This window comes from Buceros rhinoceros, unplaced genomic scaffold (assembly GCF_000710305.1).
Source record: "Buceros rhinoceros silvestris isolate BGI_N320 unplaced genomic scaffold, ASM71030v1 scaffold40370, whole genome shotgun sequence".
NCBI classification, from domain to species: Eukaryota; Metazoa; Chordata; class Aves; order Bucerotiformes; family Bucerotidae; genus Buceros; species Buceros rhinoceros.
In genome coordinates, this window is record NW_010389955.1 from 40702 (window position 1) to 55178 (window position 14477).

Below are 14477 nucleotides of genomic sequence, written 5' to 3' on the forward strand. Positions count from 1 at the left end.
CTTTCCCTGTATGTAGGAAATATACACAGACAATTTTAGATGGCTGATCATCCTTCATCACACCCATGATATTCCACTGCAGAGCTGAAAGGGATGCAGTAACTTGTGGGGGAAAATAAAAATCACACTATCAGAAAAGTGTGAGATGTCATTTTACAAATATATTTTAAGAAAATAGAATAGCTTTCTCTTCTCTCAAATTCCCAGTTTCAGGCTGTTTACTTAAATTATTTTGACAACTTTATACATAGCTGGCTTCCTGAAGTTCTTTAAGGAAGCCTTTACAGTAGTATCTATAACAAAGGCTAAAACTGAAACTTTGGAAGTTGAAAGATGATATGCAAGCACAAAGGACAGAGAAAAAGATGATGCCTGACATTACCATTCCTATTCTAACGTTTGCACTCAAAAATCTACTAAATAAAGGATGGAAAATAACCTCTACAATATTTTCCTTTTTTTTCTTAATTATTTCAAGACATTCTATTTAAAGGTTATGCTGTGAGGAAATAGGTATTTTCATGAAAACTCAAGCTGGCACTGTTCCTCTTATTGGCACAATGCCTTTGGATGAATTTTATAATAGCGCAAATAACATCTTTCTGTTTGGGCTGATGTTCATTGGAAGAACCTTATAAACACTGTTTTCCAAAAAAGCATCATAACCAAATATTGCCGTTCCAACATCAATAGAGTTAAGTAGACTTTTCTTAGCCATGTTTCATAAACATTTGTGTTTCTTGGACAGTGCACTTACACTTTGTCATTACCAATCTGCCTACAGTAATAACTTTTCCTTTTGGAAATAAGGAACTAATTAATAAGAATCTATTAAGATAATTCCTTCAAATAAATTACATTCTTGTCTCTTTAAGTCTTACATTTTGAAGAAACATATGAACTAATTTATCCAAAATCATGAGATATTTGTCTAAGACTCACAAGTAGCACTCACAGGTGCTGTGAAAATTTTCTCAGGAGAGTTCTGCCACCCAAATTATATCACTCCCAGCCTACCTGTAAAATCTTCACTCTGCAGGAAATTCTTAAGGCTAAAATATTTAGAACTAATGCTGGCATACAGAAGTGATAACTGATACCAAACCGGTATTACGGCTATCAGTGCTCTAACAGTTTGTGTACTACAGTGTACCATTTATATCCTCTATTTAAAAAGTCTTGGATCTGTCACGGACCAAATATCATACCAATGTAACAAACAATATCACTTGGAATTGTATCATACTGATACCATTCTGTTCTACGGGAAGTACTCTGAAACTGTTGACATACATAACCTAGGGATATGGGAACTTGGATTCTGCTCCCTTTGCAACTAACTTCCTGTCTAACAGCAGGCAAAACAGAGCAGAAGCTCAAAACCGGCTAGCACCTGAACACCTTGAGAATTCAGGTCTTGGCCTTGCTCTTACCCCCTAATGGTAAAACAGAGATGGTAGGCTTTCCAATCTTAGACAGATTCTGGTGAGAGTAAGTGCATGAGAGCTAACCATACACTCACATACTATGACAAGAACAGTTCTATCAGTATGATAGATTAGATTCTAAGGTTTTATAAATATCACAGAAAATAACCCTGAAGTGGGATGTATAGAAAATGTCTGCGCAGAGAAATAGATGCTGCACTACATTGTTATAAAAAATTGTTTCTGATACTCTTAACAAGTTCTATTTCACCTATGAACCTCCACACCTTATTAGAAGAGAACCACTACAGCTTCCGCAAAAGAACAGAAAAAGAAAACAAATCCCGATTCCAAGCTCACAGCTACTTGAAACATTGTTTGCCATCCCAAGTACAGGCTTGAGAAAGCCAGAATGCACATAATCCTTTTAAAGCCATATACTTATTACTGCTTTTGAAACAAGCACTGCATAAATCAAACTGTGCTTCTTGGAAGATCGTGTAAATTGTTGAATATTATTAACTTTGAATAAAAAAACAGAATTTCATTTAGACAGAAATAGTTACTGCACTTCCACAGTGTGGCTGTAATCACTGCTTTATACATATTTCCTTCCATTCAGTATCAGAGGAAAGGGTGTTATTGGTAGGTTTGTTTCAGTGTGCCACTCTGCCCCAGTCTCCCACAAAGAACTCTTTGTGGGGTCACAGATTAGCATTTGGGCAGGCAGCCAAGAAAGATGAAAGGAGGATAGTTGCACTAAGGATGTACATAGCTTACACTCATCAAATAGCCCAGGAAAAAAAAAACAAACAAGAAAGAAGTCCATGTAGTCTATAATTTCAGTTACCGTACTCTGTCCCCTTAGTTTCTGAAAAAGTGCTTTTAGTGGAAGCTCTAGCAATGACCAGTTCTACTCCAGCATTGCAGATCACAGAGTCTTACACATAGTTAAGTATTACCTCAGTACTGATAAAATAGTATTTTAACATTCAGTTATAACAATATTGATCAAGAGCGAGGCAGGTATATTTATATCTTGACAAAGGAGACATGTATACACTCCACTGTGTTACACAGGTAACAAAAAACTCTATTATACTAGAGTGTTCATTTTAAAAAAAGATGGAAAGCTAATTCGGAATACCAAGCATGTCTGAATAACGGCAAGCAAGATGCCATCGTAGAAATCATTGTGAAGAAATAGAAAATGCTGAAGTTATAAAAATTGAGACTAAATGTTCTCACCGTACTTTCGTCCATATATCTGTATCTACATCCATCTATCTACATAAATTAATAATGACCATACAGTGCTCTATTTCAAACAGGAAACACTGCCTGCAAAGGATGCTAAGGATATCTAGCACTTTGAAGGAATTTTCAGTCTTTACATAGTCAGGATTTCAAATGATATGTAGAAGGACATATATTAGTGGTATAGCAGAGGGAAGATGAAAAATTTGTATTAAATCCAGAGGTATATTAGAAACAGAAGATGTTACTGTACAAGGATTAAGGATAAAAGTCTACTTAGTATTCTAGGAAACTTCTAATAGGAAACAAAACTTTGCCCATTTATTTTACCACAGGTCAGTGGTAGGAATTCACTGAAGATTACTTTATGCTTATACCCGCTATTTTATCTCTGTTCAGAAACTGGAGATAAATGAATAGCTCAGTCTTCTGTCTGCAACTGACCTGCACAACAACCACTATTCACAACTGGCACTTTTAGTTGGCAGTCTGAGCAGAAAATCCAAGGATAACATTGGCACTGAGACTGAAATATGCTCTGAAACCAAATGATGGTCTCTTGAAAACATAGCTGAAGTACCTCACAGAGGAGAACAACTACAACTACCTGTGCTATTCATGGTCTGAAGGGAGAAGCTTTCTGTTTTCATCATTGTCAGATTTATTTGGGAACAGTAAGTTTAGCTCCTGATAAGTTATTAAAGTATTTTCCAAAATTCAGTAAGCACTGTAAAGGCAAAACAGAATGCTATATTTATAACAGAATGCTATAATAAAAATAGTGCTAGATGGAGGAATATTCACTTTTGAAAAGTGAATACATATTTTTTTAAGCAGTTAACAGAATGAAATAGAGTAAGTAGTAAACAGCAAACTATAGCTGGAAATTATCCAAATATAAAAATCATATGTGAGTGTGTATATATATATATATATAACAAAACTATTAATTTACATACTTTCATACCTTAGTATTTTCAATGCAAGGGCAAATAGCCCAAGCTGCACTTGCTTGAACATCTGGACTAGGATTTTTCAACAATGACCATAATAAACGAACTCCATCTAGATGGTCAATTATCCTATTGTAGAAACAGAAAAAAAAAATTAATTATGAAATAGACAATGTCCTATTTTAAATTCTTTGTTTTGTTTGGAGCACTGCTTTAAGAAATTTCGGTATCATTTTCTTGGACATACTGTGTTCAAGTGCTTTATCTAAGTGCTTGTGTTTTATTGTCAGCTAATTGCCATCAACATATTCAGTAAATATTGCTTACTGTAGTGGATGAGTGTGAACAAATGATGTAAAGACAGCATATGTTCTCTAATTAACTCTCATTAATGTTTTTTTCTTTTTTTCTCAGCACTGTTATTTAAAATTCTTATAGAAGATAATGTAAAGTAAACTACATTATAACCAGAACTCATATAAACGTGAAAATAAGCATGTGACTTTTTAACGACCTGCATGTGAAGTGAAATCTGAATTCAAGCATACTGGCCTCTTTCATGTAGTAACAAATACTTTCCAAAACAAATATTTATGTCCAAACTATGTACTTAACTTTTTATTCAGTCTATGCTTAATGTATTTACCTTACTCTATGACATATTTTAAAATACTAAGTTTCTAATCTAGCATTTGAAATTAAAATGGTTACACCACAGTGCATCCTTTGTTGGGCACGAATAACATGTAACTTGTTTCCCATGTCTTCCTTACCAGCAACACTAACACTGCACACTATGTTGTAATGACTTAAACACACTTTAATCAAAGTATCTTCAAGACTGAAAAATGAATTATCATTAGAATCATCTCTACACCGTCTGTTTATGTTTACATATCAATGAGGTTTGGGGATCGTAACTTCAGGTAAGGGTCCAGTGAATACGATAAATGGAAAAAAAGGTAAACCAAAACTTCATGGCTTTTACAAATACACCTTTTTTCAAAATGATATGTTAAATGCAAAGCAGATCAGCTGAAGATAAAGTAAGTGCACCTTCATTCTCTAACCTCAAAAATAGAAATTGTATGAGTCTACATCTTTAATCATAAATACAAGAGAAATTTAAATACAGATTGTGCTTAAGAACAGATAGATAAACCATCTCATTTGTGTTCACTATATATAGGTTTGCCAGGAATTTTTTTAACTAATTATAAAATCGGCTTTGTATGTAATCCTATCATCATTTGAAATAGAAAAAAATAATTAAGGACATGAAATCTCTCTAAAATAGCCAAGGATGTTATTCATAATGCTTTTATGCAAACTGGTTAAACAAATACCTTTTTCAAAATAATGCTTTTTGTACAAAGTTATGGTTAAGCTGAGGCACTGTAAGTTTTTTAAGATCTGCTAATTTTAATACAGCTTATTTTACTCAGCTCCAAATCAACAGCAAAAAAGAAAATCATCATTCAGAGAACAACTTCAGAAGCCTTTATGCAACAAAATGAATCATCATGATCACGAACTACACAATTGCATATATAGGTTCACATAGTAAGGATGACTTAAAAGGTTCAAAGCAAACTTTTAAATCCCCCCAAACCCTGAACACTTCAAAGCAATTTTAATACTACCTTGATTTCGGAAATCACAAGGAATTTAGTCCTATATTGGAATTAATTAAAAAAGAACCATGAATCTTTCTTCTAGTTGAGTACGACTGTTTACCAACATGAGGTACTTTCCAAAAGGGGTTAAATATAAATGACCCAGCTTCAACCAGGATATAATAATCAAACGATAAAAACCAAAGAGTGAGCTCAGATTTTTCCACCACATTTACTTTACTCGACCCTTAACAAACCCCAACCTCTAGGCTGAGTTATCTTTCCTTTCTATTTTTTTTTAAACTTCCTTTTCAATTTAAAGTTTACTTTCATTTAATTTTCAGTTTTCTTGTCTTTTCTTCAGCTTTTCAAGGTAAACTAGCCTCATTCTATGGTTAATTTTCTAAAGAAGAGTTTTGTCTTTTGCTTGAAGACCAGAAAGACCATATGTCTTAGACGCAACAGAACAGCTCAGAATATCTGAAACTGTAGTCCTCTGTCCATTCGACATGTATAAAATCAAAAAAAGCAGTATGGACTAAATAAAGAGTTCTGCAGATTACTTTGTTCATCACTGATTACTGCATTCTCTCAGTTACACTAGATTAACTCAAATGAAAAAGAACTCTACATACAAGAATGAAGCTCTTAAATTCTCATACCGGAAGAATTATCGTTGTGTAATCACCATACAAGCATATCTTACTGAGAATATATATTTGCCAATTAAGAAAACATTGCTAAAGAGTTCAATTTTTTATCTTTCCATGGTTTCACTAAATAGTGTAGCAGAGGAAGAACATGGTTGTTAAACGAGCATAACTCTTACAAAAACAAAGGGAACACTAAAACAAATGGCCCTGAAAAATGCCTCCTCTATAGAAGTGCTTAGACATTAGTTTCTTTTCTATGTGAAAATTCTTTTTTAAAGTCAACGAAAATACACATTTGGGTTTCTTTTTAAATAAATAAACAGATGGGAAAATAGACCTGTAATCTTGAGAATTTATAGCTGTGATGCTATAAACCTAAACAATCTTCTGATTTGCTTTTTATAGAACTTGCGTATTTAATTTTCTTCCCAAAATTAATTATAACATTATTAACAGGATGCTGTAATATAGCTACATATAGCAATAAATACAAGCAAACATGCCTTAAAATTTACTTCAGTTGGCATTTAATTCTGTAGTCATTCATAGCTATTATATTAGTCACTCTGCGCTTACTTAAATTATATGTTAAATTATATGTATGTTAAAATATATGTTTTACAATAATTTATTGACATTACTATGATAAAAGTAAACTACAGTTAAATCTGGATTAACCAACCACTCATGGGACTGTTAAAGGACAGGTCTTTTAATAAAGATGCAGTACACTTTCTTTGAAAGCTGAAGGGAATCCCATGAAAGCCAAAACAATATGATATTTAATTGCTATAATAAATCTTAATAGGTAATATTTTAAAGTTGAAACATTTAACTGCTTTATAGGATAGCTGGACTGCAAATATGTAATGTAGCTTATGTATTATTAATAGCCAAAATCTTAACAGGCATGAAAGTCACCCAAAGTAGAAATGTAAACTTTATTATAGGTAATTCCTGCCTGGTGCTTCACTCTAAGTACATAACAATACATAAATATGCAGAGTTCAGAAGAAAGAGCCCAGATTCTGAACTATTGTGGCTCTTAACACAGCAGAGGCATCTCCCAATAGACCTGGACCTAGATGGCCAGTGGCCACCTGTTCTGATCCAAAGATCTGTGCCTCATTGTAGGCTGTTCTTATTTGATCACTGATACAATTTAGGACAAGGTGTAGATTATTCTGCTTCTCAAAATAACCAAAAGTAGTTGCAGCCACAGTTAGAAACAGCCAGAGTGAAAAGGTGCTCCTGTCATGCACTCCTGTGCTGGCCAGATGTGATTAGAGCAGAGCTGAAGGGGTGCAGCTGACATCACTCCTATAACAAGGCAACAGCAAGGTGTATGAGCAAAACATTCTCCCGGTTTCCACACAGAACAGCTGATGTAGAGTGTATAAAGTGTATGACTTCTGGGCAAATAATTTTAATGGAACAAAACACATTCAGAGATTACTGGAATGTAGGTTACAGTGAATTGGTATTTGCTATTTGACCAGTGCAGATAATTTAACAAGTTAATTTTTTTGAGTGACATTTTTTGGCTATTTACTGTCAACAGTTGTTTAATAAAGATTTAACATAATTTAATTTAAGATCCTTGATATCATGACATCATTGAACATTATGAGATATCCGCACAAGAGGTGGATCATAATTCTAGAAATTTATTTTTTTATACTGTATGTATCTGAAACTAGTAAATCTGTTAATCTGAAATAGTACTTCTCTTTCAAATTCAAACTTAATATTGAACGTTTCCAGCAGAAACTTCAACGTGAATTTCTTAAACACACATAATATACACACAGCCTAGACATCTGTTTGTCATATCTATCGTCTTTCTCTGTTACAGTGTTATTTGCCAGAATTTTTGAGAACTCTAGTTTAATTGTCTGCCAATTCAGACCACAAATACAAATGTAAATAAACAAAGTCAGACTCTGTATTGTGCTCACTGGTAAGATTACAGGGTTTAATTCTGGCAGAATGTAATCTCATCTTTTTTTGAAACCACAATTTAGCATGTTTCTTAAAACTTTCACTAGTTGCTGCAGACTCCTTTGATAAATAGTATTATAGACCAATGACTGAAAGTCCAACTGTTTGGCTAAAATAATTGTACATTTTTGTTTATCAGATTCTAAACTCTCAGTTTTGAATGCTACAGATGAAGTCTGTAGGTTTTCAAATGAAAAGGAAAAAGAACTTTGAAAAAGTTCTTCAAAAGGTGAATATACATAAAAAGATGGGCAGTAGCATCTCTGTCAGTGGCCGTGCAGCAAACATAGCATAGAGAACAGCTTTATGCTGTCCATATAATAGTAAAGAAGTTCAGTTGCATAGTTATGCTTTAAGATAAGTCAACTTATTTTTTACTGTAAGAGAAGCTGGCTGCTGTTCTTTATTTTATGTAGCTCAATACAGTCAATAAGAATCACTTAACTGCTTGAAGTTGCCTTAAAGTAAAGGCTTGGTGCAGAAAAGTAACGCTATTTTACCTTTCACTCAGTAGCTGTAGAAGTTAAAGCGTCAACTAGGAAACATGGCAGAGATAATATACATAGAAGACGTATCAAAGTTGTAGACTCAACTATGCCAGTTTACCACCCTCTCTTTGTCAGTGCAGGCTTCCTCCATGGAACATATGATAAAAGTACAGTATTTCCCTCAGAAGTTAAGTGCACTACTTCACAAAACACTTCTAGTTTTTTTATAATCCATAATAAAAAATTATTTCATATTAATTCCATGCTTTTCATTACCTACCCTTGAATCATTTACAGAAACTACATAAGCTCCTGGTCTGTATGGTTTCCACATACCTACTGCTGCAAGTATAACCACATTCAAAACAGGAGACTGCTCAGCTGAATATTTGGTCTCTAAGCCACACTTCATTAAACACACAGGCACCTAATGAACTGTAAGAATATATCTGAAATTTCTCGATCCTTATGAGGGCTTGATACTCCCTTTAAATGTTCCTGCTTTGTTCTGCATTTCTAGTATATATGAAAGTCAGTGATAGCACAATCCAGAAAAAAATCATCATTGCTTTCAGAGTTTCTGTAGTGCCAAACTAAAAAAGTAACTCTTTAAACAGTGCTTCTCTGTACCAGATGACAAAGAAAACAAGACCTGCCAGCCAATTTGTCAGGAGAAAAGCTAATAGCAGAGAGCAACTGATCTCCTAGAACCTGTCAAGCCATTCAGAGAAATAAATGATCATGAAAGAAGTAATGTAATAGGGATTCTGGAAGACCAGAAACAGCCAAGCATCCGCCTGCAATAGGAAGGTGCCATGACCTACAGGCTACAAGTGGCTTTGCTTTCCTTCTTTCTAGAATACGTTCTTAGCACATCTCCACATCCTTGTTAAGATGTGTTCTTTCAGTTATGAACTTCAGAAAATGTTTACAGAAAGAGAACAACCTCCACAGTAGTTTCTAACAAGGTGACTTAATGGTTTTGTCCCAAATGGAACAAAGTGATACTACAGACTACGTACCCTTCACACCTTTGGTGACTTACTTGTCCCCAAAGGAGAGGACCAGTTTCGATGAGAAGCTACAGTTTCAGTTTCTGCTGTGCTAGTCAGAGGGGAAGAGAAGGGAGAGGAATGGATGCCTTTTTGTTTGTTTGTTTGTTTGTTTTGCGTTTTTTTTGTTGGGTGGGTGGTGGTGCTCTTAACCCTGTAAGAGACAGAGCACTCAACCAAGCAAATCATTTAAACGTGTGAAGAGTTGCACTGGTGTCGATGTTTCAACTAAGCATTGCTTTTACATATTTTGCTGGATTGGTATCAAACTTACCCACACGTGGATGAATCCTGCATTGAGAAAAGACAGCAGCATTATCTCTTTTAGTACTACAAGTCCAACTAGCAGAATATATCAGGTACATGTCACACTGTTATTAATAATAATAATTTCTGTGTAACTTTTTTTAGTACTAGAAAGTATATTCTACTCTTGATCTAAAATCTTGCTTACTTGTTAATGTTTTAAACTATTTCTTAAAACATTTTAAAAGTTGAGAACCTTCAATAGAGTATTTTTTTCATATGAAACAAATTCAACATTTGATTTCTTTGTCCAGTCTTTGCAAACTCTGTCCCAAAAAACCTGTACCGTCCTTCTTAAAAACAAGATGAACTTTGTTCTATCACAATTTTAGCAGCAGCTTGTGGGTTTTTTTGTGCTTCTACTGACCACATTCCAGTATGAAGCTATCCATACAGCATATTACAAGTAACAGTCCTGAGTATTGGAGTATGGCTGGGGTTTTATAAATATCAATTTATATTTATTGACATTCAAATTTCTCAGCTGATTTACAATGTTAAATCTGTTAGGTTAATACATTACTCTGAAGGTTGAATTTTTGTGAAATGTCATGAAAGTGATTTCATTTATTTATACTTTTATGCTACATGGTTAACTGTTCACACAACCCATGTTTACAGTTGTGTACCATCTAGCCTTTTGCCGCTGGGTGACAGCCAAAGCATGAAAACAAAAGCCCTATTCAGGAAAAGAATTCCCTGCACTGCTATATGAATGTCAAGTGAATTATGCAAATCAGAACAGGAGGAGCTTAATAAAACTCTCTTTCTGACCTTCCTTATGTATAAGGAGGGAAATATGCTGAGAATCTTGCGGTAAATATCCCTGTAAGGGCAGTACATGCCGACCTCAACATTTAACTGGAACATTTCATCATAAAACTCTAGGATCTTTGTAAGTTGTACAAATCTACATCATGAAATCAAAGAAAGCAGCAACTCTCAGTAAAAAGACAGGCTTTTCCTTTCATTTTGCAAAGGAATAAGAGGGCAGAAAAGGATCCAAAAAGAGTCTGAGTTCATAACAGGAATGATGAAGAGGGATAAAACAGATCAAATACAAATAATACTCTAAAATTTTTCAAATTATTTTTCATGACAGTAAATGTGCACATTTCCTTTTAGAATTAGTTTCTCTAATTTCAGCTATTATTTTATTTATGATTTGAGAACAGATGTAAACGAGGAAGACAAAACAGGTAACTATGATACAACAAGTTAAAATGGTGCTCTGTAACTTTGAATTTTGACTTTAATAAAAATCAGATTACTATACATTTATTTGATTTTCCCCAAAATGCAAAAGTTTTACGTTCTATTTCCTTATTTTTTTTTTAAATATAAGGTACATTTTACAGTAGGTTAGAATTTATTATATTTGTGACAGAATTACTAAAAAATGTTTTTCTGATATTTAAAATATTACAAATATGAATAGCTTACATCGTATTTTCAGGTTCTATTGCACAAGCTCCCACTGCTTTGGTGACATTCACAAGTAGTGCCTGATGTGTTCCAGTAAGTAACTTTACTAGAGGTGGTATTCCATCACATTTACGGATAATAGTTCGATTTATTGGTTCTTGGCAACATTCTCCCAGAGCTCCGACGATATTTACAAGGACTTCTTCAGGCTGATCAGGAAGCAATCCTACCAAAGCTTCCACAGCTTTATATTCCTGAAATCTAAGACAGCAATGAAATAAAAGTTGTTATTTTCAGTATGTTACTGTTATAAGTTTAATTTTTGTATTTGAAATATCATCATAATTGAAGTATAATGTTTAATTTCTGTATATGAGTTATCTTACTGAATAAATCACAGTACAGGTAAAACCATTCCAATCAGTTCTTGGAACTGTGACAGACAGCATAGTTTCTTAGTCTACCTACCTTTTTAAATACATTTCTCTAATTTAGCTATCTAAGACTCTGCAGAGTAGTTTGACAGGTTTTTTTTTTAATTTGGCATGTGGATGCAACATCTATAAATAGCTGAAAACACACTGGAAGACTGTCAAGTACTGTGGCATCCTAACTTCCAGTACTTTTTCCTGCCATGTTAACAATAGCTAGGCTCGTAGTGTATCAGACTCTCCTCCACCACTCTGGACCAAAGGGTCACCCTTACTTTTCATTAAAAGTTAGCCTTTGGAGAGTTTGCCCTGAATAGTTCTATTCTTGGTTCAGGCCTAATAACATGTATTTTCCTAAGGTCAGACCTATAGGTGCTGGAGCACGTCCAGAGAAGGGCAGCAAAGCTGGTAAAGGGTCTGTAGAGCAAGGCTTATGAGGAGCTGCTGAGGGAACTGGGGTTGTTTAGCCTGGAGAAGAGGAGGCTCAAGGGAGACCTTATCGCTCTCTACAACTGCCTGAAAGGAGGTTGTGGGGAGGTGGGGGTTGGTCTCTTCTCCAATGTGACAAGTGACAGGATGAGAGGAAATGGCTTTAAGTTGTGCCAGGGGAGATCTAGGTTAGATATCAGGAAGAACTTCTTCACAGAGAGAGCTGTGGAGCATTGGAACAGGCTGCCCAGGCAAGTGGTGGAGTTCCCATCCCTGGAGGTATTTAAAAGATGTGTAGATGTGGTGCTGAGGGACATGGTTTAGGGTAAACAGCTGGACTCCATGATCTTAAAGGCCTCTTCCAACCAGGTGATTCTGTGATTCAATGAATTTAAGAAATAAATAGGGACAAATTTGACTTGTCTGCTGTAGTAATACTTCCCTCATTCTTCATATCTCTTTTGGTACTAAGAATCAAAAATATGTCTTTAAAAATCCTGGAGGCCCTATCCTATAGGCAGATGTGTGTTAAACTTCAGAACAGGACTTTATTCCTCAGTACTGGTGTCATCTTCTAAGTTTGTTTTTTTTCAGAACTTAGAGGATTCTTAACAAATATTGTATTGTCTTTTCATGCATTTTCTATGACATACCTTGACAATTCCACTTGCTATAACAAGCTAGATCTAACCTGTACATTATCTCATAATTATGCTTTGATTTATAGCTTTTCATTAATACACATAGTTCCTCCCCCAGAGAGATAATTTCTCTGAGGGTACAGAGTTCTTGTTTGTGCTTCTCCCATGGCCCCTAGTTTCTGGAATTGTCTACCTGAGCTACAAATACTCTGCGTTTTCCAGGAATCAGTTGTACAGGTGGCTTTTCTTTCATACCAAAAAATCAGTATTTTTGAGATTTTGATGGCAGAACCAGAACTGTTTGAACAAAAGGTAATCTTTCCAAGCTGGTTTATCAGCATAACAGTTAAAGTAACCGATAAATGAGAAACTTCAATCATTCATCGTTTAAGCCTTTGTTTAAAGAGGAGTCCTCCTCTCTGTTCACTATAATTTGAAAGTATCCCTTCAATATTTTTTTCAAGAGAAAACATGAACAGCGTGAAAACAGAGCAATAAAGCAAGCAAATGATTAAAAAACCACCACCCTGATTTTCTCTGCCTACTTTATCTGTGTTGCATATCAGCCGCTTCACAGATGGAACGGTATGAGCTGGCTCTGCAATGAGCAGGCTACACTCTGACAGAGGTGTTGGCTCGGGCCATCTTGTGTCCAGAAGCAGTATGGCTGCTTGCCTGCAAACTGGAATCTGAGCTAGTCAGGCTCAAGCACATGTATCAGCTCATTACTGAGTGAGCACAACATCTCAACAATGTACTTCAGGTTTAGGAAATAGCGTGGAGCAGTTCAAAGATAATTAGGTGACCCTGCAGGAACCAGCAGGGTTTGTTAGTTCTAGCTTCATGCCACACTTGAGCTCATCCCTTCAGATCTACTTACGTATTTTCATATTATCCTTCTTCCCTGCTCTGTAGTGCCCTCCTTTCTTGAGTTTGGATAGGGTTTACTGCTTCCAGACTCTGCACTACATAATACATGAATTCAGCTCAAGCCTGGAGCTACGCCTGGCTAGTAACCTTCATGGAGCTTCAAGAGCTTGCCAAAGATATGTGAGTAGGCAGGCAAAAATCTGTTTGCATTTTGACAGAATCATTGGCTGCAGCTATACGAATAAATAAAAGAGGCGGGAGCTCATTCCCTAGTGCTGAGGACAAGAAGCACAATATAGCATCCACATGGCTAAAATCTCCTGTCCTCACAATTCAGGGTGGCCTCACCCATTCTGCCTAAAGGAAACTATCCGCTGCCTGCACTGTTGCCAAGGTGTGTCTGGGCATTGTCTGGGAGAGTGCTTAATGGCACAAACCAAACCGTGTAAGGGACTGTGCTAGCAGTTAAACAGTATCAACAATCATAACACAGTACCTGAACCCTGAAAGGTTTGGCCCTATTTAGTTTCACTAGTATAGGGAGAGCCATTCAGTCCATCGCATCACTGACTGATCCAGAACCAGGATACCTGTGTGCAGATACCTAAAGCTCACAGAGAATGGCCTTCCAAAAAGCCAGGGTACGGTGCAATCGAGTACAAAAAGCAGTAGGACAGCAGTAGAGTATGTAAAGACCATGGCTTTGTATAACAACAGTTTGGGAACTCATTTTGGACAGTAAAAAGGCAGACTGCAAGCCCTTATTACTGGAATTCTTTCTGACTTTTATCCAGCAGTTATCTATCATATCTGCTTGTCCAGCAGGGTGCATTAAAATTAGGGCTGCAGTAAGAGGTTACCTCTTACTGATACTCCTTCCAGCCTATGAATCTTACATTCCTCTGTATAGAGCAGCGTAACTTCAGCA

At 35.5% G+C, this 14477-nt stretch overlaps 1 protein-coding gene across 1 annotated transcript in view; it reads right to left on the bottom strand.

Annotated features, from left to right (window-relative positions):
* The window catches only part of ARMC4 (armadillo repeat containing 4), a 53764-nt gene that overhangs the window by 35267 nt on the left and 4020 nt on the right, over positions 1-14477 (bottom strand). The window contains exons 6-7 of the mRNA XM_010135727.1: positions 11197-11439; positions 3652-3766 (exon numbers count right to left, since the gene is read on the bottom strand). Of these exons, the coding sequence (XP_010134029.1) occupies positions 3652-3766; positions 11197-11439 (358 nt within the window). The remainder of the gene's footprint in view (positions 1-3651; positions 3767-11196; positions 11440-14477) is intronic.